The sequence below is a fragment of the Bidens hawaiensis genome, unplaced genomic scaffold (assembly GCF_021521415.1).
Source record: "Bidens hawaiensis isolate Kalapana, Puna unplaced genomic scaffold, B.hawaiensis_p1.1 tig00062068_1, whole genome shotgun sequence".
In the NCBI taxonomy this organism is placed as follows: Eukaryota; Viridiplantae; Streptophyta; class Magnoliopsida; order Asterales; family Asteraceae; genus Bidens; species Bidens hawaiensis.
In genome coordinates this window covers 24,169-49,293 of record NW_027501127.1, presented here as the reverse complement: position 1 = coordinate 49,293, position 25,125 = coordinate 24,169, and the positions used below count along the sequence as shown (strand labels likewise).

At 35.4% G+C, this 25,125-nt stretch overlaps 3 protein-coding genes and 1 pseudogene across 3 annotated transcripts; 1 reads left to right on the top strand and 3 right to left on the bottom strand.

Annotated features, from left to right (window-relative positions):
* Positions 1 to 701: 701 nt before the first annotated feature.
* LOC143603510 (histidine kinase 5-like) lies at positions 702 to 4,544 on the top strand. Its single transcript, XM_077080285.1, has 10 exons — positions 702 to 1,570; positions 1,654 to 1,881; positions 2,197 to 2,290; positions 2,364 to 2,570; positions 2,654 to 2,784; positions 2,901 to 2,950; positions 3,098 to 3,264; positions 3,349 to 3,452; positions 3,517 to 4,092; positions 4,171 to 4,544. The coding sequence occupies exons 1-10, from the start codon at positions 803 to 805 to the stop codon at positions 4,333 to 4,335; spliced, it is 2,490 nt and encodes an 829-aa protein (XP_076936400.1). The 5' UTR covers positions 702 to 802; the 3' UTR covers positions 4,336 to 4,544.
* Positions 4,545 to 5,639: 1,095 nt separating this feature from the next.
* Positions 5,640 to 8,097, bottom strand: LOC143603506 (exocyst complex component EXO70A1-like; annotated as a pseudogene).
* A 4,419-nt stretch (positions 8,098 to 12,516) lies between these two features.
* Positions 12,517 to 20,781, bottom strand: LOC143603513 (uncharacterized). The gene is made up of 7 exons (XM_077080286.1): positions 15,049 to 20,781; positions 14,101 to 14,908; positions 13,361 to 14,022; positions 13,133 to 13,277; positions 12,972 to 13,053; positions 12,768 to 12,885; positions 12,517 to 12,671 (listed from the first exon to the last, which is right to left on the bottom strand). The coding sequence occupies exons 1-6, from the start codon at positions 20,779 to 20,781 to the stop codon at positions 12,783 to 12,785; spliced, it is 7,533 nt and encodes a 2,510-aa protein (XP_076936401.1). The 3' UTR covers positions 12,517 to 12,671; positions 12,768 to 12,782.
* Positions 20,218 to 22,940, bottom strand: LOC143603505 (uncharacterized). Its single transcript, XM_077080283.1, has 4 exons — positions 22,881 to 22,940; positions 22,677 to 22,807; positions 21,054 to 21,491; positions 20,218 to 20,900 (listed from the first exon to the last, which is right to left on the bottom strand). The coding sequence occupies exons 2-4, from the start codon at positions 22,725 to 22,727 to the stop codon at positions 20,784 to 20,786; spliced, it is 606 nt and encodes a 201-aa protein (XP_076936398.1). The 5' UTR covers positions 22,728 to 22,807; positions 22,881 to 22,940; the 3' UTR covers positions 20,218 to 20,783.
* Positions 22,941 to 25,125: the final 2,185 nt, after the last annotated feature.

Below are 25,125 nucleotides of genomic sequence, written 5' to 3'. Positions count from 1 at the left end.
GATTCTTAATGAAACAAGTAGCTCTTTTCGATTACTTTAATCGTTTATATATTTTTCTATGATGAATATTAATTGAAACAGTTATGTGAGAAGTGTGCTATATTTTGTTGTTATCAATATTTCCTGAAAAAAGAGTTTATTTTTTCGTTGTTGTAGGACTATAATCTTTGGATTTTAATTTATGTTGGATAATATGTTAAGAGACGTTGATTTTGAATGAACTATTTAACTTAGTTTTAAAGTTAAAGTCTCTTATTTGGCATTTAGAGTGTCAACAGAGGTACTTATAAACGTCTAAATGGCCGAAAAATAAATTGTGTAAACCAAAAAGTTTGATAGGCATGATTAAATATTTAAATTAGAGTATGATAAAGTAAATTTTGGAGTTAAGAGTTTAGAACAAATGGTAATTTTTCGTGTCTAAAAATTACTGTATTTGAACCTTAAAAGTCAACATGAACTTTTGGATGAGAGGTTATATGTTATAATCCCGAAATTTGATATCTATGTTAATATTTAAAAGGCATGTCATGACTTGTGATGAATAAAACATTGGAGCTAAGAACTAACAACTCGTGGTGGTTTCGAATTTGAAAATTACTACGGTTGAAAACTAAAAGTCAAAGTTGACATCGTTCACATGATTAAGTATATTATGATCATTTAGTGACTTTCTGATCATTTCAATGCAGAATCAAACGATAAGCGTTGTTCACGTAATCTGAAACCAACAAATTTCATTACAAAAACGTATCTAAACATCGATATATGATCATCCAACTATTCTGAACCCGACTTCAAAATGGAAGACGGCAATGCCGAAGACATGGAGGTCGAAATATTGTCTTCAATGTGGCCTGAAGACATCGATGCAGCTGGAAAAAAGTTCAATGTGGAAGGACCGGGAGTGGATCAAGACTTATTAGAAGATTTGACTTTAACTGAAGAACCGAGCATAGCTGACTTCAAACGTCTAGTTGAGCTCACAAACTATAGTGAAAAGGGGTCTTCTCAATTATCGTACCTTGTAAAAAACTGGGAATGGAAACAAGAAAATGCGGTGAGACTTTTGAGAGAAGAACTTGAGACTTTAAGGAAACAACAACATGGATTTGAGCTCAAGAAGTTAGAGATTTTAGAAGAACGTAAGTTTGAAAATGATAATTATGGAGGTGTTAAACGCCCGGTTTCTATACTTGATGAAGTTTATGAAATCTTTCAAGATGTTCCCAAGAGGAAAAGTGATTTTATTGTTCAAGACGAAAGATTGGAAATAGAAGATGAACATGATACAAATACGGTTAAGTATTGGAAACAACGCGCTTTGCATATGGAGAAACTATTAAACGCGAGTGTCCAACGGGAACATATACTTTTGGAAAAGTTGGAAGAAAGTATTGAAAAGCTCGAGAAACAGTCGTCACCCGTCGAAGAACTTTCACAAATCTTGAAACGAGCCGATAATTACTTGCATTTTGTTCTTCAAAATGCTCCCGTTGTCATTGGCCATCAAGATAAAGAGTTGAGATATCGGTTCATTTATAATCATTTTCCAAGCTTGAGAGAAGAGGTAAATAACTAAAAATGTAATATGATATCGTGATCACCAAATGATAATATTGATGAAAGTTTAATACTTGTAACATGTTTTAGGATATTATTGGGAAAACCGACGTTGAGATATTCAAAGGTGGCGGTGTTAAGGAATCTCAAGATTTCAAAAGGGAAGTTCTTGAAAAAGGAGTACCGGGAAAGAGGGAAATTACATTTGAGACCGAGTTATTTGGGGCCAAAACGTTCTTGATATATGTCGAGCCCGTTTTCAGCAAAGCAGGCGAGACGATTGGTGTGAATTATATGGGAATGGAAATAACAGACCAGGTAAGACTCATTGTCATCTATTCTTGTTAATCATCCAGCATATAGATGTCAGTTCAACACGTTATACAAAAACGTTTCGATTTTGGCTGAATCTAGTGATATGGGTCAATAGGTTGAGCAGGTTAAAAAAACTCATGTTTGTATTTTATACATCAACCTGAAAAGAAAAAAAAAACAAACTTAACAAGTGTTGGTGCACGGGTCAACCCAACTCGTTTTGAACCGAACTTAAAGCAGCCCGCTATGCAATTCTGTTGTCATTAATGTGTATGTTTTCAAAGTCTCTACTTTTCTAAGTGTTGGGAAATCATGTAGGTGAGAAGAAGAGAAAAGATGGCAAAGCTTCGAGAGGAAATAGCCGTGCAAAAGGCCCGGGAAACCGAGCTTAACAAAACTATTCATATAACAGGTTTAGTGATTTTTTTTTGTTTGCTTTCTCCATTTATTATTATTAATTACTGACTTATGCAATTTAAATGTAGAGGAAACTATGAGAGCAAAACAAATGTTGGCAACCATGTCACACGAGATAAGATCTCCTTTATCTGGGATCATTAGCATGGCGGAAATATTGTCGACTACAAAGGTTGATAAAGATCAAAAACAACTCTTGAATGTCATGTTATCTTCGGGTGATTTAGTCTTGCAACTTATAAATGACATTCTCGACTTCTCTAAAGTCGAATCAGGTTGACTTTCTATCCTTTCTTGTATCATTTTTCATTTGACCATTATGAGATTTGCCAAGTTTAATGTTTAACGGTTTTTAAAGGTGTTATGAAGCTTGAAGCTACAAAATTTAGACCACGAGAGGTGATCAAGCATGTACTCCAAACCGCTGCGGCGTCACTGAAAAAGATGCTAATATTGGAAGGACACGTGGCGGATGATGTCCCCATTGAGGTGAGATATATTTTTCATATTTACCTAAACTAGTATTCCTTTTATCCTGTGAAAAATGTTTGTGGGTCTACCCAATCCGTTTCAACATGTACATTAACAGCATAACAAATTTGCAGGTTATTGGTGATGTTCTTCGAATTCGACAAATCCTCACCAACTTGATCAGGTAGATTCATTTAGGGATATTATTATCTTAATGCATACAACCTGACCCGACCCGTTTTGACCCGTACTGAAAATGACCTGTTTTGACCCGCCCACAATAGTTTTTCCACTTCAATTCTTTTATTTGATTATAAGTTATTTCGTGCAGCAATGCGGTCAAATTCACCCACGAAGGGAAGATTAAGATAAAACTTTATCTAATAGCGGACCCACGTCCCGAACATCAGAAAAAACATGAGAACAATGGGCCACAGTCACACGAAACAGTTGTGTGGATACGATGTGATGTTCAAGATACCGGGATTGGAATCCCAGGTACATTTCTACATTCTTAATCTTCCCAAAAAAAATCCATTTTTCTGCTTTCTAACCCACATTTTTGTAACTGCAATTTGCCAGAAACCGCATTACCGACCCTGTTTAAAAAATACATGCAAGCTGGCGCTGATACAGCTCGTAAATATGGCGGGACCGGATTAGGTTTAGCCATATGCAAACAACTGGTGATGTTTCTTGTAACATTCTTTTTTAAGGAACATGTTTCTTAAACAAGGTTTCTTTCAACAGGTTGAGCTCATGGGTGGACGGCTCACGGTCACTAGTAAAGTAAATCATGGATCTACATTCACTTTTGTCCTACTGCACAAAGTTCCACAAGCGTGTGACAGCTCAGATGAAACCGATGAATTCGAAGACGGACATGACAATGGTTCCATGGAAGAAGATGATGATGATGATGTACACTGCGGGTTTTTCCAGTTCAAGACACGGACTTTAGGCTCTCTTTTTTCTTCTAACCGGCCCGACCTGACACATGACAAAGTAGACAGAATCAGTGTTCTAGAGAATAATAATAATAATAATAACACGAACCACATGAGTGTCGATCAAGACCGCCCGTTTCACGATCCATGCATCCAGAAAAACCGCCCTTCGGTAACAAACACGATCAGGTTTGACTCTGGTCAAACTACAGCCAAGTCATTGGTAAAGTCTAAAATACTTCTTGTTGAAGATCATGTTGTGAATGTGATGGTGGCAAAGCGGATGATGAGGCAGTTGAATCAAGATATGGATGTTGTGAATAACGGGGTTGAAGCCTTGCGTGCGGTTCAACGTTATGATTACTCACTCATTCTTATGGTAACTTATTAGTGTTATTATTATTAAGTCACCATCAATGTACATATGCTTACAAATGTTGTGGATTTTATGTTGCAGGATGTATGCATGCCTGTAATGGATGGGCTTCAAGCTACACGGTTGATCCGGTCATACGAGAAAACTGGCAACTGGGATGAAGCACGCTCGGCCGGAGTTGACCTTCCAGATCAAATGTCAAAGCAGCCGAGAAAGAGAATTCCTATAATTGCTGTAAGTACATGAAACTGATTTGAAGGTTATTTTGGTCATTTTTATTGTTTTAACTCGGGTTAAAACTTGATGGTTTTGTAGATGACTGCAAATGCAATGTCTGAAAGTGCAGAAGAATGCTATGCCAACGGTATGGATTCGTTCATAACAAAGCCGGTTACGCTTCAGAATTTAAAGCAATGTCTTGAAAAGTATTTGCCTTCATAAGGCACCTTGTGAATATATATGTGAAGTTTGTATAGCGAGTGAATACGAGTTATTTAGGGAATTTTTTAATTGTTTTTCCCCAATTCGGGTTAAGTTTTTGTCCTCAAAATTCGGGTTTTAGATGGGTTGAATGGACAGATATTGAGTTAGACATTGACAAAAGAAAGTTACTATGTGGTTGGAATTGTAACTATCAAGTAGTGATTATGAAATAAACTGTTTCTGAAATAAGTAATATTTGTTATGATAGCAGATATGGAGTTAAACCTGTTTTATTCCATTATTTTTTAGAGACAGAAGTGCAAATTTTGTCCTTTAAAATGTTTACTTTCAAATGCTGCCGTTTATATGACAAAGTGTCTCGCTTTTAGTCCTTTTCTAAAACATGAATAACTTTTTTATATGTTAATTTTCAAAACAAGTTATCATAGAATCCAAAAAAATAAAATTCGTTAATTATAGCATTGTATTATTTTAATTTAGTATAGCGGTTGTTATATTAGGGAAAAAAAAGTTTTAAAAGTGTCTTGGGCATGTATAACAATACATAAAGAGTTTTTTAGAACAGTTACTCAAGAGCATATATTTGTGATTAGGAGGGTGCACATGAGTCAAGCCGTTTGCAAGCTACTCAAGCTTGGATCAGTAAAAAGCTCAAAAAGAACCGAGCTTTTTTGAGCTCGAGCTCAAGTCGGGCCCAAGCCTTAAATAAAGCTTGTTTAGTTATCGACCCTGAGCTCAAGCCTTGTACGGAAAGCTTGTTTAGGTTCGTCATGCCTTATGCATTTTTAGATTTTACCAAACTTCACTTCTATGAATTAAAGTTCTTAAAATATACAAAAATAATTAAAAACGTATATAAATTTATTATTAAATAATAAACAAGCCGAGCCCAAGCTTGAAAAAAACAACTAGCAAGCCGATCTCGTGCTTTAGAAAAGAGCTCGAGATAAGTTAAGCTCAAAACCCAACCCACCAACTTCAAAGTTATGGAGATGGGCTTGCACCCCAACACACACCTTATTCAAAAAAAAAGTTCAAATCTTTAATGAAGCATCAACTCATCAAGCAGCATAGAAAGTACACATCTACTTCAAAATTTAAAAATATTGATAAAATATGGGGCCACAGTTCCTAGATGCATTAATACCAAACCAATTGTACACAACAACACTAAATTTAACAATATTCCTTGCTGCTAACCTAAAAAAAAACAGAACCAATAATTATGCATTCTAAGGAACAAAGATACCAAGACTCATTAACTTCAGCTCAGCTGTCTACCAACCTGAAAAATATATCATCATCAATCCACCATGGCAGGTTAGCAACTCCAATAAACCAATACCTCCCATTTCATAAACCAACTTCAGAAACTTGATTCTTCCTTTACACTCTTGAGTTCCTCAATATGTACAAAGGAACCGTTCTCGGCTGATGCCGAAATGATGTCATGCTGATGCAATCGTAGGAGTTGGAGAAGCAGATAACTGTTCTTCAACACCGTTACTGAACTTACCACTCTGTTGTCTGACTTTAAAACTACCATGTCTCACCGGCCTCGGGACATAAAGAGAATTTAGCATTTTTTCAAGAGATTGAGCGGTGAACTTTGCATACTTGCTAGCACTAGAATCTTGTTCGACAAGTGGCCCGTAATTCTGCATATAGCTTCGGTAAACAGGCACAATTGCTTGAATAATAAGATGACATGTCTTTTCTCTTAACTCTTTATCCAAAAGAACCCAAGTTGAGTGCTTTTTGTAAATCTCATCAAAAGCTTCATTAAAAGCTTTAAGTCTCTTTTTCACAAGATCCCGTGCAGTGGCTCGCCCTCCCGAGAACAAAATCAAACCTTCCCGGCTTAAATGAGACGGAAGTTTTGCCCAACTTTCTCTTAAAAAGAGAGTCGAAAAATATTCTGCATAATCTTGGTGACCTTTTAACCATTGATCACCCAATAAAGCTCCAATCTTTGTACCTTTAAGATGCTTATAAAGATGCCAGTGATTATTCATCAAGAAAACATACGAAAGAATTTGATCATTATAAACTTTTGACCAAGTTTCAAGATTCAATTCAATCGCTCGGATTAGGTTAAGAAGCTCATCATGAAGAAGACTTTCTTGAAACTTTTCATGTTTCCAACTTAAAAGACGGTTAAAGTCTAATCTTAAACGATTTAAAGATGCAAAAATGTCTAATAACTTCAATAACTTTATCGGATCCTTCTTACTCTCGGTGACCGTTTTCCCAAACTGCAAAAATGCAAGCATGCCCGCCTGTGCTGCTATATTTGCAAAACAACCCCTCCATACATCCAGCCCTAACTTCTCAAAAACATCATTACAAAGCTTATATTCAGCTTCAAACAAATGCTTAACTGCAAACTCTAAATGCTTACTCCAATTCGCTATGTAACCTTCAATATTCTGCACATTATTAAACTCTGAAACTGAAATCTCCAAATAATCCAAGTTCAGCGCGCGTAAACTCGCTCTAACGATTGAGCTACGCACATCAACATAAATAGATTTGCAGTTTTCAAGCCGGTTGTTTGCAATCAAGCCGCTAAGAATCTCTTGTAACTTTTTAATAACGGGAACGGGTAACGGGGACGGTGAAATTACAGCCGGTTCATCTTTCAAAGGGGATGACGACATAGGTAATGGGATACTATTATCAGTCAACAGGCGACGAAACTCGCCTTCTAATCTATCTAACGCTGCCACTAAAAGCCCGCCATCAAGCCTACCCTTTTCTTCATTCTGCAACTCCTTTAAATAATCTAGTGCCTTTTTCAAACTAGAAGTGTACCGTTCATCCGCCACATTATTATCCTGCAAATACTCAACAATATCATCCAACCACTCGATCGCCATCCTACAATTATCCGACAAAAACTGCAACGCATCCTGTTAATTATCCAACACCTTAAGGTACCCCGAAAGATCCGACTGCGGGTCCGACAACGACTTCTCCAACCCATGAATCGCATCAAACACCTTCAACACAGCCGCGGCCGGCACAACCGCTTTATTAATATGCCCACCGACCGCATCAGGCGCGTCCCGTTGTGCCCGAATTGGTCGAACCGCAGCTTCCAAACATGGCAACCTCTGATTAATCTCATCTAACCTCGGCCCGGCCTGTTGCAAACTTAACCCTAAAGTTTTCGACTTTTCAAAATTAACCTTTAATAACTTCCTTGCAGACATCAAATTCATAATACCCTCTTCACCTACCGACTCCATATTATCCAATTTCACAAACCCTAGACCCAAATCCCAAATTACCCAGATCTAGGGCACAATCGATTAACTTCTAGACACACGAATCACTTCCAGTTGAGCAAATAACTCATAAAAATCGAAACTTGAAGATCACAAACCCTAGAATTGAAAAATGAGATTTGAAATTGAGAGAATGTGAAAGAGGAACTTACGATTGGATGACGATTGATGTGATTTGTGAAGTTTGAAGGCTCAATTGAGTGCGAAATGTGTGAAAGTGTGAGTAATTGGAATTGGATTTGAGGAAATTGGGGGAAAATAAGAAAACCCTAAAAGGCTAAAAGGAGATACATACAGTGAAGACTGACTGATGAGTACACACACACGGTGAACCTTTTTGAGACTACTTTTTCTCTCTTTTTGCCTGTTTGAGGCATAAATTCATGTTTAAAGCTTTTATTTTTGCTTTCAAATGTAAGTACAATTGGGCAATTAAGACTTTGTTGTGGTAAGTTTTTGTTTTGAGTGCGATGCATAAGACGGGTTTTCAGTATAAAATTGATTTTGGAAAAATATGAAAAAGACTCAAATATTTCACTATATGTCTTCCTTGAACACTTCTTTCTACTTTACATGCAACATTGGGATTAGAGTGGTCGAATATTGAACACTCGGTAATTAGGAACTGCAACCTGACTTGAAAAATCTAAACGCTGAATGATATGGCAGGCCAAGAGTTAAGGAGGTGTCACAAATAGTTAGAGGTGCAAAGATCGGTTTTTCAAATACCCGGTTCCGGGTATAGAACAAGGTTCGGGTATGATCGGGTATTGGTAATATCTTGGTCGGGTTCGGGTATTGTCTCTAAAAACCACATCCTGTGCATCGTGTTCGGGTCAGGCATAGAACTAGGTATTTTAAAACCGGATATTTGAATGCCCTACTTTCGGGTATTGAAAAACCCATATTTTCGGGTTTTTTCTGGCTTTTTTCCGGGTATTTTTTCAGGGTTGTACTTATTAGGGCTATTTTCCATGTATTTTTCTGATAATTCCGGGTATTTGAAAAACCTGGTTCCAGTTTTCGGGTATTACCGATATAAATCAGGTCCGGTTCGGGTATGGGTGTTGGTACTAAAATACATACCCTATCCGTACCCTACAGGTTGAGTACGGGTATGGATCCGGGTATAAAAAAACTCAATTGTGTTTTTTTCCCGGTCCGGTTCCGGGTTCAGGTTTTTTGTGCACCTCTATAAAACAGTGATGCATTTTAGTTTTAGAGTTGGCCAGGAGGCGGTGCGGGTCTCGATGGCTGTTCAGAGCTTGATTTCAATATACTCAATCGGATTATGATACATCTATTGGATTTATAAAGACCATTAACCATTTAGTACACAAATCTGCTTCTAAGAATGCTTGCAGATATCACAATTTGTTAACTTGATTTTGTCTATTGCTATTACTTTATCATCACTTTTTAAAGAAAAAAATTATGTGTAAAGACCAGTTTTTCAATACTCGTTTAGAGCATTTAAAATCCCAAAGATGACCTTATTCGTCATGCATATGAACTCTTACCACCCTCTCCTCTCTTTTAAAAATGCTCAAAAACTATTTAAAAGTTGAATATTTTAGCCATAAGTTGGATCCAAAGTGCTTTAGGAGAAAAAAAAAAACATAAAGAATATTCTTTAGAACAGTAACTTTATGGATGAATATTTGAAAGAAGAAAAAACCTTACATGTGGGCTTTATTCTTTTATGCACCTCCTTCAAGATGAAGAAAGCAAATAATATAATAAAATGCTGCAATGCTATGGATTTATGTAGTGGTATGTTAATATTATTCCATACATTTTCAAATATAAAACCAAGTAACTATATATAAAACATCCTATTTTAAAAACCAATGTCGGTGAGGTGGTTCATCATTGGTTTCTCATATGATCTCTACAGACCGGCTCCGAGAATTAAAAAAAAAAAGAATTAGGCTGAATATGAAAAGTATTTTGGGCTTAAGTAATGATTTTTAAATTGACTTACTTGGATATGATTTGGGTTGTGTAAAAAAACTAATATATAAAAATAGGCTTAATCATGCCTCAAATGAGACTAAAACTCACAACCTTTTGATTGGGAGTAATACCCCTTTACCACTAGACCAAATTAGTTGTTATGTTATTGAATTTAAACATTAAATATACATATCTTTTTTCATAAAAATACATATAATCTTTATAAAAAAAATTTGGGGCTAGCGAGTGGTTGGGCCTATGGCCGTCGACCACCTAGCCACATGCCATGGTCGGCCCTGTATCTCTAAGAGCATCACCAATAAGGAACCCTAAAAAAAGAAAAAAATATATCTTGTCAGCTGTCACATCAGAAAAACATTACTCTTCAAAATCTTTATAAACCTTTCTAATAAGAAAACTCAAAAACATGTCAAATCATCACCATCTTTTATATTTAATTTAATTACGGATCTTTTTATTTTAATAAACTATATAGAGAATATTTACATGTTAATAGTTTCAAAATTTGAAACGTAAATATTGAAAGTTAATAAATTATTTTAAGAGTAGAGTAGGTTTAGAATAGAAAGTATGTGTTTGTAGATTAACAAAAAGTAGTAAATTATAGTAAAAGTAAAAGTAATAGACTATTTAATTTAAATGTTAAATTAATTTATTATTTTAGTTTATAACATCTATTGTTTATAATTTTAAGTAAATTTATATTTTAGAACTATGTATATAAATATGTACATATGCTAATTCATATGGAAATAATTTTTTTTTCAATTCAGCCCCAACCCAACCCAACCCATTCATGGCCCACCATCTCTGTCAAAAATGTGTTTTTAAAGATTCTTATAAAAGAACTTCACTTCAAGAAAAGTCATCACATTAGAGTTGATAACTAAAAATCTTCACCTAGGATTCAAGAATGTCCAAAAGTCTCTTTTTATTGTAGATGGTCTAAGTTTTATAAGATTACATAAAAAAATAACTTAAAGGTTGCATAAATAACCCATCAATTTTAGTTATGAAAATAATCCTGAACTTCGTTTTACTTAGAACTCAGAAGTCCGAGCCGTACCGACCAATTCTTGCTGCAACACGCAATTAGATCGCAACTACTTTTGCATCAAGTTTTAAATGTTTCACTTACATTTTTTTTCTTAAATCCCTTAATTTTTGTTGGGCGTTCAAAGATGTGAACATTCTTTTCAAAATTTATTATATTTTTTAAAAAATAAATGACCTAAATGAAACATATGAATCCTAACTAGACAACCCACATCACCCGTGTTTTTAAGTTGTGGGGCCGCATTTGGATGGGTATGATGGAGTTAATGATCCTGTTGTTCATGGCCAATATCCAATGGCATGATCTTTGTGTTGGTTGTTTGGTCAATTTTATAATAAATAAATATATTAAGTGTACAATAAATGTATCAACTAGAGAAGGATTTTATTGAAATTGAAAAATTAAAAATAAATGTAAAAGTGGAGAAAAAGTTGAAATGTAAGAACAGAGAGGAAATGAGTGTTTTTTAATTACTAGTAGAAATAGAAATATGATATGGCAGCCGACTAATGTTAGTATAGTAATAACTAGGGGTGTTCTTTGGGTTAGTTTTTCGGGTCGGGTTATTCAGGTTTCAATGTTCAAATTTTAGACCCAAAACCCAACCCAAATCTCTCATGGTTTTTTCGGGTTCGGGTTTTTTCGGGTTGGGTTAATCAGGTTTTGAGTATCCTAAAAAACAAAGCTTAAAAAAACTACAACACTAAAACAAAAGCAAACATGTTTTTTCTCATTCGTAACGTAAATAACAAATAGGAAAACAAGAATAACATGGTAAACCAAACTAAAAAAGAGTAAAATTTTACAAAGTCTAGTCATAATAAACAATACAAATATAATCGTCTTCAATATGTCGTGATTAGGATATTCGATTATAGTTGTTTTTAGTCATAAATCAAAAACATTAATAAACAATAAATAGTATATTCATAGTAGGTGGAATGACAGCATTAGATATAGACATGTTATTATCAGGTTTTAAAACTAAAAGTTTATTCGGGTTGACCCCAAACTCAGAATTCAGACCCAAGAACCAACCTGAATTACTTCGGTTCAGGTTCGGGTTGTCTTTTCTCAGGTTCGGGTTTGTCAGGTTGGGTTAGTTCGGGTTAGGGTACGGGTTTTCTCGGGTTAGGTTTAGTAACACACTGTTAAATAAAAAAAATCCTTTTAATACAGTTGTAATCCAATGGCTGAGCTTTTCCATGTTTTTTATTTGATATGTTTGTCACACATCAAGTCAGTATCAAAAGTAGTTTCTTTTCCTATTGATCATGTGTTAGTATAGTAACACACTGTTAAATAAAAAATCATATCAAAAGTGTTGCAAATCCCTTAGCCAAATAGTATGACCACAAACCACCATACACTAAAGAAAATGTGTGCATGCTGGCCACTTGTATTTAATGCAGTAAAAACTTTACCTTGCTAAAATAAAAACAAGCATATCAAAAATCCAAGTTTCACTGCCCAAACAATCTTTGCAACCATCTTATAACAAGTAAACCCAAGAATATGGGGTATAACAGAACTACACATATATGCACTTTTACCTGTCCTAAACAAATTTGAAAACATTTTCAAGGGCCAACTCATCTTCATACTATATGAATTAGAAATCTTGATTTTGAAGCAATCTAGCCCAATTTATTGGTGAGGTTTTAAATTCACCGAACAAGATCTGTGATTTTCTGATAAAAGATGGAGAAATCACACCCACTTGTACTTGCTGTAGCTATGTAAGAAATAAACTCATTGAAGACGAACCAATCTACGGTTTTTAAAGAACATCATATCTTCTAGTAAATGAGAACCTGCAAGTAAAACAAAATGTTAGTTAAATTTAAAACTTAAAAGCAGCCAAACATGTATATTTACCATGAAACACAAAACTAAAAGAAGAATCTGACCAGATCAGCTGCTTCTCAAACTACAAAAACTGCAAGAAGCGCATGTATCAAAGCCCAATACAGAATAAGACTTAGTCGAAGAGCAGGCTGTCGCATCAATGTCCTATCACATGAAACCCTGAAAGATAACATTTTTTTAAATCACACACACATATGCGTGGACGAGTGTCTATGTATATAATTTTTAGAGGGAAGAGAAGATACCATAAGCCATCAACAAAATCTGTAACGGGCCTAGTGAATCTTGGGACAAGTTTTGATGTAGTAAGAGACTTGAAACCATGAGCTGGATGAACAAAATAAATGACTGTTATACCCTCAAACCAAGAAGACAATTATATTCTTAAGCGAAATACGACCAATACCTTTATCATCATCGTCATCATCTAGCTTATCTCTATCATCTGAATCCACGTCATCTATAGAAATGGCAAGCTGATCGTTGTTTACTTTACGCAAGCTTCGAACTTGAGGTGCCACAGAGGTCCCTTGTGATGGCCATTTATTTAACTGCACAGAAATTATGAAAAAAAAATGTTTATATACATGAACCTGGTAGACTTTGTTTGTAACTTAGTTAAAAAATCACTTACCAGAGGTTCAACTTCAACAATTTCGGAGGTCGCAGATGCTGGTTGTGCGGAAGAACCTTCATTTTCATGAAAACTTAATTGAGTTTCCTTTTCCCTTAACGAGCGCGTCAACTCATCAACTTTGCTTCTCTCTGCTTGCAATTGAACATCTTTGATTTGTGCCACCTGGCGTGTATCTTTTAATTCTGAGATTATATTTGTGATTTGCTTCTTGAGTATTTCTTTATATTCTTGAACTTGGTCGTTTTTGTTGTCATCAAGATTCACCTCACGTGTTTCTACTCCAGAAGCCATCGAATCTAACCAAGTCAATATGTCTTGGAACTCGATCAAACCTCGTTCATCAGTTTTCAGTGCTTGCAAGGATTCACTGGTGATACATGTAATTTCATCCCTCAAGAACGAGATTTCTGAATCACGTTCTTGAAGCTGAGATTGAAGCTTATCAACTTCAGAAACAAGGGTTTCTGATAAATGATGAAGTTCATCAAATTTGCTCACGGTTACTGAAAGCTTTTTCAAAGCTTTTCCACGTGCTGAGTCAGCACTTTCCAAATCAAGATTCTTTTGCTTAACAACTTGTTCCAGTTCAGTAATTTTGTTTGTTAAGTCTTCCATTTGGGCCTCCTCTTCATCAAGAGCCTGCAATAATGCTTCATTTTCTGCAACCAACAAACAAAATTTGTTAAATCATAATCATAAATTATATAATTAAAACAGTGCACAATCAATATCAAGACCTTGTTCTTTTGCTGCCATTGCTTCTGTAAGTGATTTGACTTTTTCTTGTAAGTCAACCAATACGGATTCTTGACCTTCGAGCTCTTTGAACCTTTGTTCCAACACGTTACACTGATCCTTCAAATCATCTATATGAGCTTTTGCAGATTCAAGTTCTTGCAAGTGGCCCATGGCAGTTGCTTCGGCTCGCTTAATCTGGCTCACAAGTTCCACAGAGATTCTATCTTTCTGAACATCTTTTTCTGTAAGTTCCTTTTGTAAATTGGAAATTGTAGCCTTCATTTCCTTTAATTCAACTTCCACATTTTCAGTCTGAACACTGCGAATATCCTTCACAGCCGACAATAATCTGTTCACAATACTCGTGACACCTTCTTCAGAGACGGAAACAGTTTCTCCACTTATAATATCTTCAACAAATGAATCATCTGCAACCATTTGACCTTTGCTTTTCTCAATTTCCAAAACTGACTTCTTGCAAGCTTCATACAAAACTGAAACGTATTTGCGTAGTTTTAAGTTTTCAGTTTCTTTTTGTTTACCTGTGGACTCTAACCAAGCAATCTCTTCATTTGCAGATTCAATGGAGTGTTTATGGGAAGTTATTTCTTTGTAAAGAGTTGGTACTTTTTCACATAAATGAACAGCTTCTTCATGTAAGTATTTTGAATGGCACTGAAGCTTTTCTTCAAGAGAATTGATATTAGTTATTAAATCTTGCATGTGGGACCCAACAAACCTCCATAAATCGGTGATGGTGCTGTCATTGTGTAGCTCTTCTGTCTTGCTATCTAAGAAAGATTTGAACTGCACATTGACATGAAATGAGCATCTAATTAGAAATATAAAGGAGTAACTGTATAGCATGAGTTGTAAAATTAACTTAAAAAAAAAGGAACAGATGCAATCTGAAGTTAAAAGACTAAGAAGTGCAACTGATTGCTTACCTTGGACTCTGACCTGGAACTGTTTAGGGCTTGACCACCAACATTAGAAGCATCACTTGATTCCAGTAATGATTTAAGACCAGCTCCAAGATTAAAAAGATAATCTAACTCGTTAGGCAAGACATTGTTAAGCAGATTAGAGATTTTGCTTAATCCAGGAGTTAACTGTTCTAAACCAGATTTCAAATTTACAAGTTCAGAAAACTGGCTACTTCTTTCCTCTGAATGAAGAGCAGATAACTGTTCAAAACGTGTTTGAGATTCACGTTTAGAAGCTTCTGCCGAATCCCTTTGCCTTGATAACTCTGAAATTTCTTCTAGAAGATCTTCATTTCTTTCTTGTACTTCATTCAACTCAGCAAGAAGTAATTCAGCAGCTCTTTTGGATTTTCTTGAATCTTGTTCAGCAGATGTTGTTGCAGCGTGTAAATCTTGAACTACTTGCTCAATTTGTTTCATTTTCTCAAATGGGTCATTAGTTCTCGAGTCAACCCCAAGGTCAATCTCGGCCAAAGCACCTAAAATCCTGCTCATTGTGTTTCTTTTATCAACCAGCTCGTTTTCGGATTCATATAGACGGTTTTTGAGGAATTGAATTTCAGAATCTTTATTTTCCATCAATTCTTGTGAAGCAAACAAATCCTGCATCTTTTGTTGGAACTCCAAAATTGTGTTTTCCCGAGCTTTAATTTCGCCATTCAAACGGTCAACCTGAGAGGTCAGATCATTGATGGTTTGCTTCATACTGTCTCTCACTTGAACCAAAGATTTCCCTTTTCTCACTGCAACATTTAACTTCTCTTTAACTGTAGCAGTCTTCTGCTCTTCCTGAACAAGTAAATTCTTCAATTCTTGATTCTTTAACTCTAATGTTTCAACTTCAGTGGTCAAAGTTTGAATTTTTTCCACAAGTCTCTCTCTTTCATCCTTCACTTGCTCTAAATCACCTTCAACTGCCTCCAACTTTCTTTCCAACTCCTCTTTAACTGCAGCAGTGTTGTGTTCTTCTTGCACAAGTAAGTTCTTTAATTCTTGATTCTTGACCAGTAATGCTTCAATTTCATTGGTCAAAGTTTGACTTTTCTCCACAAGTCTTTCTCTTTCATCCTTTGCTTGCACTAAATCACCTTCAACTGCCTCCAGCTTTCTTTCCAACTCTTCATGCATGTTTGACTGGTCAAGGCTTCTTTCTTCATACACAGTGGTGTGTTTGTCTGCTAGCTTCCTCAGTAACCCTTCCAGACACTGAATATCACTTGTATTTGAATCAAGATCTTCTATTTCTGAAACTTGAAGCATCTCCTTAACTAAACCCTGCAACCGCCTTATTTCACCATGAATATGATGTATTTGCTCCTCAACGACACGTTTTTCATCCAATTCTGAATGCAACGTATCAATTTCATGTTCAAGTTTTTCATTCTCAATTTTGTATAATGCAGCTTTCTCAGAAATTTCATTATAATCACGACCTTGAGCTTCCAAACTAGCAGACAGCTGTTCTCGTTCATCAGTGACAGCCTTTAGAGTGGACTCAATGTCAACTAATCTCCTTTGACTTTCTTCAAGATCAGCAGCAAGTGATTCACGAGTCTGTTCCAGTTCACTAATATCTTGCTGAAGGAGGGCACAACGGTCATTTGACTCCAAAAGAGCAACTCTTAACCACTCGATTCTATCTTCTGGCTCCAGTGATCTAAACTGTGAGGGCATATTTATCTTACCTAAAACTTCTTCCCACCTCTGCACAAGATTATTTCTCTCCATTAATGATTGTTCTAGCATCTCATTTTGCTCGGCCAACCCATAAAACTTATTTTGAAGTTCTTCATAGTTTCTTCTCAATTCATCATCAAGACCTGAAGAAGGTTCTAGAACTTCCCTCCAACCATCCAAATCCCTTGAACCAGATTCAGGATACGAGCGTGTTCTTTCAATTGTGCCAGGTTGATTTGATGCAGGAAAAGGGTTTTGAGACTGCGAAACTGATTTTGCTAACCAATCAATTTTGTCAATGATATCTCTGTCATGGAAATCTTCCGGAAGATCCAAATCTTCAAGAATTTCTTCGATTCTCTGAAGAACAGAATCTTTAAGAAGAAAAGATTCTCTCAATGCAGTGGCTGAGTTTCGAATGTAAGAAAGCTCGGATTCAAGAGCTTCCATTCTCTCACCAGCTTCAGAATATGTTCTAAGTTTTGCTTCGGTTTCTTGAAGTGTGGCATCTTTTAACTGTAATTCGTGCAAGCATTTCTCCAGCTCATTCGAAATTGCTGCAAGATTCTGTTTTAAACTTTCACGTTGTTGAATTAAACCTTTTCCTTTTGTAACAGCAATGTGAAGTTTTTCCCTTAAAGCAGATACACGCTGCTCAGATTGACCAAGTTCAGTTTCCTTTGATTGAGTATCAGATTGAAGATTAACAATCTGCTGCATTGCAGTAATCAAACTTTCTTTCAAAACGTGACTTTGAATTTCATATGAAACGATTGACGACGTTAAGTGGTCGATTTCATTCTGCAAATCGATCGCTTTTGTTTCATTAAACTTCAAGTTGTTGATCAGAACATGAATAATAGACTCGAGGGAAGACAGTGGTTCATCCGGTTTGATCTTGATGTTGTTGAGCGTAACCACACTCTGAATATCTTCAAAGAACTTGGAAATAGCATCAGGATTAATGCACCTTTTATTTAACGCCTCCATATCTTTCATCCTTCTCAATGACTCCAAGTTGTATGCTCTGTTCTTGGATTCAAGTTGTGCCCGTTCATGAAGTACCATTATTTGCCTTTCTATAAAGACATCATAATTGCTGATTTCAAGATGATCCAGCTGCTCACGCACAGTATCATCTTCAATTTGTTCTGTAGACGGGCCCGAATCTTCTACAAGTTTCTGAAGATTATCAAAGACCTTGTGTATCACATAGGACGCCAGCTCATTTGTACTTTCTAAATCCTTGTTCGTCTCAGTCATATGATCTGCCTGCTGTTGCAATCCATCCACCTGTTGCCGCAATTCTTGGATTCTTGATTCAGTGTTGGATAACTTTTCTGTAAGCTCAGAGCTCCTTGTTCTGGAAGTGATCACTTCCTGCCTCATGTTTTCACATAAAGTTACAAGTTCACCCTTTTTGGCTTCAACAGTGAACACATATTGCTTCACATATTCATCCAAGATCGCATTTTGTAGAAAAGTTTCCTCATATTCCACCTGGAGATCATTCATTGAGGTTTTGCAGTTAGTTAATTCTGCCAAAGCCTCGTCCTTTTCAACAGTCAAGCGGTTGACTTCTTCTCCAATTCTGATTTTCTCTTTTGTTACCAAATCAAGATTCTCACTTAACTTAGGAAATTCTGCCTGTAAACTTTCCACCAACCGTCGTGATTCTGATAATTCCAAAGAAGCTTCGTTACTACTGTGGACAAATTGCTCATTTAAATTGGCATTATCTGCATGTGATAATTCCAGTAAATATCTGAAGTTCGTTAACTCGGTCAAAGCCTCGTCCTTTTCAACAGTCAACTGGTTCATTTCTTCTCGAAGTCTTGTTTCCTCCTTTGTTGCCAACTCAGCATTCTCATTTAATTTAGCAACTTCTGAACGTAAACTTTCTACCAATTCTTTAGATTCCAACAACTCCATAGATAACTTCTTAATCTCCTTTACAACGTCCTCTTTCTCTTCCTTTTCAACAGTCAAACAGTTGACTTCGTCTCCAAGTCTGGTTTTCTCTTTTGTTACCAAATCAAGATTCTCACTTGACTTAGCAATTTCTGCATGTAAACTTTCCACCAAGTGTTGTGATTCTACATATTCCAAAGAAACTTCCTTACTACTGAGAGCAAATTGCTCGTTTAAATTGGCATTCTCCGCATGAGATAATTCCAACATGTATCTGCAGTTTGTTAATTCTGTTAAAGCCTCCTCCTTTTCAGCGGTCAACTGTTTGACTTCTTCCCCAAGTCTTGTTTCCTCCTTTGTTACCAACTCAAGATTCTCCTTCAGTTTAGCAATTTCTGAACGTAAACCTTCCACCAAATCTTGAGATTCTGACCACTCCAAAGAAAACTTCTTATCTTTCTCTTCCACTTCAACAGTCAGACGGTTGACTTCTTCTACAAGTCTGGTTTTCTCCTTTGCTACCAAATCAAGATTCGCACTTGATTTAGCAATTTCTGCCTGTAATCTTTCCACCAACTGCTGTGATTCTGATAATTCTAAAGGAACTTCCTTACTACTTTGGGCAAACTGCTCATTTAAACCAGCAGTCTTCGCGTGTGATAATTCCAGTAGAGATCTGCAGTTTGTTAGTTCTGTCAAAGCCTCCTCCTTTTCAATGGTCAACTGTTTGACTTCTTCTCCAAGTCTTGTTTCCTCCTTTGCTACCAACTCAAGATTCTCATTCAGTTTAGCGATTTCTGAACGTAAAATTTCCACCAGTTCTTGAGATTCCAACAACTCCAGAGAAAATTTCTTAGTCTCCTTCGCAAAGCCCTCTTTCTCTTCCTTTTCAACGGTCAAATGATTGACTTCTTCTTCAAGTCTTGTTTTCTCTTTTGTCACCAAATCAAGACTTTCACTTAATTTAGCAATTTTTTCTTGTAACCCTTCCACCAAATGCTGTGATTCTGATAACTCCAAAGAAACTTTCATACTACTGTGGGCAAATTCCTCATTTAAATTGGCAGTCTCTGCTTGTGATAATTCCAGTAAAGATTGGCAGTTTGTTAATTCTGCCAAAACCTGCTCCTTTTCAAGGGTCAACCGGTTCACTTCTTCTCCAAGTCTCGTTTCCTCCTTTGTTACCAACTCAAGATTCTCATTTAATTTAGCAATTTCTGAACGTAAACTTTCAACCAAATCTTGAGATTCAGTCAACTCCATGGAAAACTTCTTATTCTCATTCACAAAGTGCTCATATTCAGAAACATGTTTTTCTTTTTCTTCTTCCAGTTTAGCAAGACTTTCTTTAAAGTTGACATTTTCAGCTTGTGATGATTCAAGTAAAGATTTGCACTCCATTAATTCTTTCTTAAATTTCTCATTCTCCAGAATCAAATCTTCTTTCTCCTTCTCAAGCGTATGTTTTTCCTCGGTCAACGAAAAAGCATTCACACTCAAGTTTTCTTGTTTCAGCTGCAATTCTGACAGCAAATTCCTGCTGTCAACCAATTCAGATGACAAATTTGACAACTCATCTTCAGACCTTTTAAGTTCAATCTGAAGCTTGTCCATTTCACCTCTAACACGGTCCAGTTCAGATCTACATGCAGCAATCTCTTCAGAGAAAACTTTGTTCTTCCCTTCAACATCACGAAGTGAAGTACTAAGAGATGATTTCTCATAATCAATTTTCTTTCGTGCATCCCATTCTTCACACAGTTGCAAATACGTCAGCTCTTTTTCAAAATTATTGATATATAGCTGCTCTTTAAGTCTTTCAGGTAACTCAGCAGAGTCAGGCTTCATATCACCATCATCAACTGCCTCTCTTGCCGCTAACACAAACTTAAGTTCATCTTCACTTAAAAGCTGTAATGCATTTGCAAGCTGAGTGAGGCTAACTGGAACGTACTCAGAATCGCCCGATCTCTGAGGCAACTTTACACCCCCGTCATCATGAAATCCCGCCATGCCATCTTCCTTTGGCTGAATTGTAGATTCAGGACCAGAAGCTTGAGGCCCATGTTCACTAGTTTGTTCTGCAGCACTGTTTGAATGTTCCATCTTCATGTCTTCTTCAAATTCCCCTGATTTAGCTTGATCTCTATCATCCTTTTCAACATGTATAGAACTGACTGTATTATCTGGTACTGAACGTGAATGATCAAGTTCCAGCGTAGCTCCTACCAAACAACAAAAAGGATCAATTATAAACCATAGAAACGAATAATTTAAAATTTTAAGGGCCCATATTCATTTAAATAGTTAAAGCATGTATATTTGTAAAAAATGGAAATTGAGAACAAGAGAATACAGGCACAACCTACATCTGATACCTGATCTTCCCCACATGCAGCCTCCACGCCACCTGATTTACCAGCAAAATTGTCAACAGGTTCCATAGACACATGATCACTTTCAGGTTTTCCTTCGATATCAATTGATTTTAGAGATAAATCAGTTGGCATTGCATCATTAAGATTAGAACTTTGAAGGTTTTCATCTGAAACTGAAGTATTAATCGACACATCAGTCTCAAAAATTTCTGATGGTAAATCTGATGTGGATGAGAGATCAGGAGTCGCCATGTCAGCATTAGATGAATCAACAGACTCTGTGGCTGAATCTTGAGCAGGCACTGGAGATTGTTTCTTTCCCTTTGTTGGTTTAGCAGCTGAAGATGATTCATCAGTAATCACATCAGGATCAGCCTTATTAGCCTTACCTGAGGATTTACCGCCTTTACCATCCTTCTTTTGACGATATTGTTGCAACTGATAAAGCACACAAACAATGTCAAAACCAAATTTTCACTGTTCTAGAGTGCACCCTAGAAATATTTCTGAATGAAACTTATATTTCTTCCGTGCTGTACCATTATAGCAAATCCAACAAATAGCTTTCAATATATGAGTTTAAATGATAACTTGATGATAACTTGACTGTCTATAACTTGAAACGTATAATGTACATTCTACAACCAATACATATGTAAATCTTGATTTCAGTATAATTACATGTAAACATAATTCTAACTAAATAAGCTAATGCAGCTACAGGTAAATAAATCTATCAGCAAAAATCAATGCACTAAATCAGCTAATTACAGCATGATATATATCTAGTTTGTATGATGAAGCTGAAGCCAGTCCACCACTTTCAATTTTTACAGTCAATATGAGACACAAAACTTATGTAACTGACTACTCAATGCATTGTCACCGGAATTAATGAGGGCTGACTAGTAGGTTTGTCTTACTGTTAATTATATCATGCTAAGAGAGTTCTGATCTCTTAAAACCTCTAGGGCATTAGTGCATTACTGTGATATGCAGACACAAATTCGGTAGAAATATGCAACAAAACTAAAATAAGGGATTGACATTAAAGAAGTGTTTATATGTGCATTTTCAATATGCGTATTGTGTTAGGTCTAGAACTGATCGGAATACACACACATACCATCTCACGAACACACAATCAGAAAATAAAAGGCAGAGCACAAGTATTTACACGTTTCGCTCAATGTGACCTACGCCCATGACCACAGCGGGTGTTTTATTATTAATCGGGTGCTCAAGGAATAACAAGTACATATGAAGAATATATATAGAGACTAAAACGAGATTCAGGTAAACAAGCGAACAGCTGGGCTAGGGCCGGCTGCCCTGTATGTAACCGAAACATATTGCTACTTGGAGAATCATATTATCAATTATTCAAACCATCAATATCTTACATCTAAACCTTACTCGCAATTCAAAATGAGAAATTTAACCTAAATCAATCAAAACATCATAAACACATCCAAAAGCCTCATAACATTAACCAAGCTTTATGTATTATGTAATTAGGTTTTAGGGTTCTACAATTTCCCCCTTTTTACCTAGGTCAATAAATCATAAAACCCAAATCCTAAATCAATTAATAAGCAAAAAGAAAAAAGAAAAAAAGGTAACCTTTTTACGGCCAGCAGCGAGCAGATCGGTTCGGTTTTTATTCTTATCCATTGAAGGGTAATGAATTAGGATAAAATGGTGAAAACCCAGATCATGATATGAATCTCAACCCACAATAGATCATCAAACACCTGCAATTGGGCATAGAAATGATTTGATTTGATAGATCGTAATAATAATAAGAGAGGAATTGATGGAGGTAACCTGCAACGAGCTGGATGAGGGATTTGGATGGATCTTGTGGGTTGAATTGAAAGCGTTTTTAGGTTAGATAGATCTGTATTATATTTTGTTGAATGAATTGGAACAGGAGGTGTTTTTGATACGTAATAAAATGCAGGTGAGGTGGGTCAGTGTGTTTAGGGTATCTTTCAAGATTACGATTTGGTTGGAGGTTGGTTTTATAAATTATAACCTGTATTCATAAATTATTATTATTAATTATTAATTTTAATTAATAATAACAACAACCAGGAGTCTAGGATTTAGTACTCGCGCTTGACGCCGGGACCGTTAAACCAAATGAAAAAACATACATAAAAGTGTAAACCACGAATGTATTGTGAGTCGGCGCAAAATCGACCAGTATCGGGTTACGACATCGGAAATAAACAAAAGAAATAAACTCAAAAAATTATCACGTGTAGAAAAAAAACGGCACGTTACAGTTGCGAACCGACGTAAATTCGGTATTGGCGCCACCAACACAGATTTATAAACATGAATTAGTAAGCCAAAAAAACATATTTTAAAGACACGATATCAAACGTCGAAACATAGATATAAACATGTGACGATGGGATGATTTTAAATATTAAAAAGTTTTGGTCATTGTAAAGACCAACTATAACAATACTAAAACAAAGTTAAAGAAAATCGCTTAACCGACAAATAATACATGTAAAGTCGACGATTGATATAATTTGTTAAATATTATAATTAATTAAAACATTAAGTAAAATAAAAGGAACATAAACATATGATAATGTAAAGAGAGAGTTGATGTTGAATCTTTTATTTTTAACATGGTACTTGTGGCATTAACAATAAAATAATATGGAATTGAATAGTTATATTTTAAGGAGAAAATCACCTTTTTAATATGTATAATAATTAGGGAGGGGTGTTTACGGTTCACGGGTTTGGTTTTTACGGTTTTTATATCAAACCATAACCAAACCATTGATGAAAAACAAAGTGTTGACAATTGATCAAAACCGTGAATAGATTTTGATTGTGATTTGTGAGTTTGTGAGACAATAGTATAAATGACTAAAACAAGTTCCGATGGTCGGTTGTGATTGTTCCAAAATATGAGAAAAACAAATCAAAATCTAATCTAGTTAGAATAATCTATATATCTATCTATTATAATAAAATAAAATAACTGGAACACATGTCAATTGGATATTCATTCTTAGCTAATATTTCTCGCTCAAATTGTTTTCCTATCTTTAATGAAAATTTATTGTTAGTGTAATCAAAACATATTAATCTATCATTTAATAAAATAACTAATTACCTAAATTATATAGATTAAAAATATGCGAGTGTTTATCAGTATAATAAATATATATATATATTTAATGAAATCGTATCTGCCTTTTTTATTAAATCAATATATAAACACTTTTCAATGTAAAAGATGAATGTGATAAAAATTAATGAATGATATTTATAGGTCTAAGAAAATAAAAACAATAAGAAATTATGAATGAATAGCAACTTTATTCTCACCTGTTTATTAAACCTCCATGGATCCATGAAGTTCTCATACATCTCTTTCGTAATACAACAACGTGTTTTAGTCATGCTAGTTTTATATATGACATTCTCTTTTTTATGTCATTTATAATGAAATACCTTATCATCTTTTGTTATAATTCGTTATTTCATTAAAAAAATATAATTACAACTTATAAAATCACTTGATGTATTTTTTTTCGTGATTACGAAGAAATTGCTTGAGAATGCACCACGTATTGGTATAAAAACTAGTATTAAGCCCTCGCGTTGCGGCGGGAGCGTAAAACCATGAAAAAGATAACATTGAAACATTTTATCGAACTTGCGTGTTGATATATGTGTTGGGCCCGTGCTTCGTGGTGGGACTGGTAAACCGAACGAAAAGTATATGTAAAAGCGTTCAACTACGCACACATGTTGTGGCGTGTTAACATGAAAAATTAATTCAAACATAAAACATAATAATAACTATGTTGACTTACGATCGAAACATTGAACGGGGAAAATTAGACGTAAAAACGTTGATCCGCAGACGCTCATTTCAGCGTGTTAACTCACAGTTTAGAACAGAATTTTAAAAGATGATAAGTATTGAGGACCCAAAGTTAAAAATGAAAAAGTATTGGGATTAAAAATGAAAAATGGCTTGTGGCAAACTTGTAAAGAATAAAAAGTATAGAGGTTAAAAGTTAATAATTAAAAA

What these genes read in the sequence shown, in the direction of transcription:
- LOC143603510 (XM_077080285.1), top strand. Translation starts at nt 803, where the DNA reads ATGGAAGACGGCAATGCCGAAGACATGGAGGTCGAAATATTGTCTTCA. An exon ending in CTTCTCTAAAGTCGAATCAG is followed by an intron (nt 2,571 to 2,653) that starts GTTGACTTTCTA and finishes CGGTTTTTAAAG; the next exon opens with GTGTTATGAAGCTTGAAGCT. An exon ending in TACCGGGATTGGAATCCCAG is followed by an intron (nt 3,265 to 3,348) that starts GTACATTTCTAC and finishes GCAATTTGCCAG; the next exon opens with AAACCGCATTACCGACCCTG.
- LOC143603505 (XM_077080283.1), bottom strand. Translation starts at nt 22,727, where the DNA reads ATGGATAAGAATAAAAACCGAACCGATCTGCTCGCTGCTGGCCGTAAA. An exon ending in TCGCTGCTGGCCGTAAAAAG is followed by an intron (nt 21,492 to 22,676) that starts GTTACCTTTTTT and finishes GTGCTTTATCAG; the next exon opens with TTGCAACAATATCGTCAAAA. An exon ending in CTGCATGTGGGGAAGATCAG is followed by an intron (nt 20,901 to 21,053) that starts GTATCAGATGTA and finishes GTTGTTTGGTAG; the next exon opens with GAGCTACGCTGGAACTTGAT.
- LOC143603513 (XM_077080286.1), bottom strand. Translation starts at nt 20,781, where the DNA reads ATGGAACATTCAAACAGTGCTGCAGAACAAACTAGTGAACATGGGCCT. An exon ending in GTTCCAGGTCAGAGTCCAAG is followed by an intron (nt 14,909 to 15,048) that starts GTAAGCAATCAG and finishes GTCAATGTGCAG; the next exon opens with TTCAAATCTTTCTTAGATAG. An exon ending in GATTTTGTTGATGGCTTATG is followed by an intron (nt 12,886 to 12,971) that starts GTATCTTCTCTT and finishes GTTATCTTTCAG; the next exon opens with GGTTTCATGTGATAGGACAT.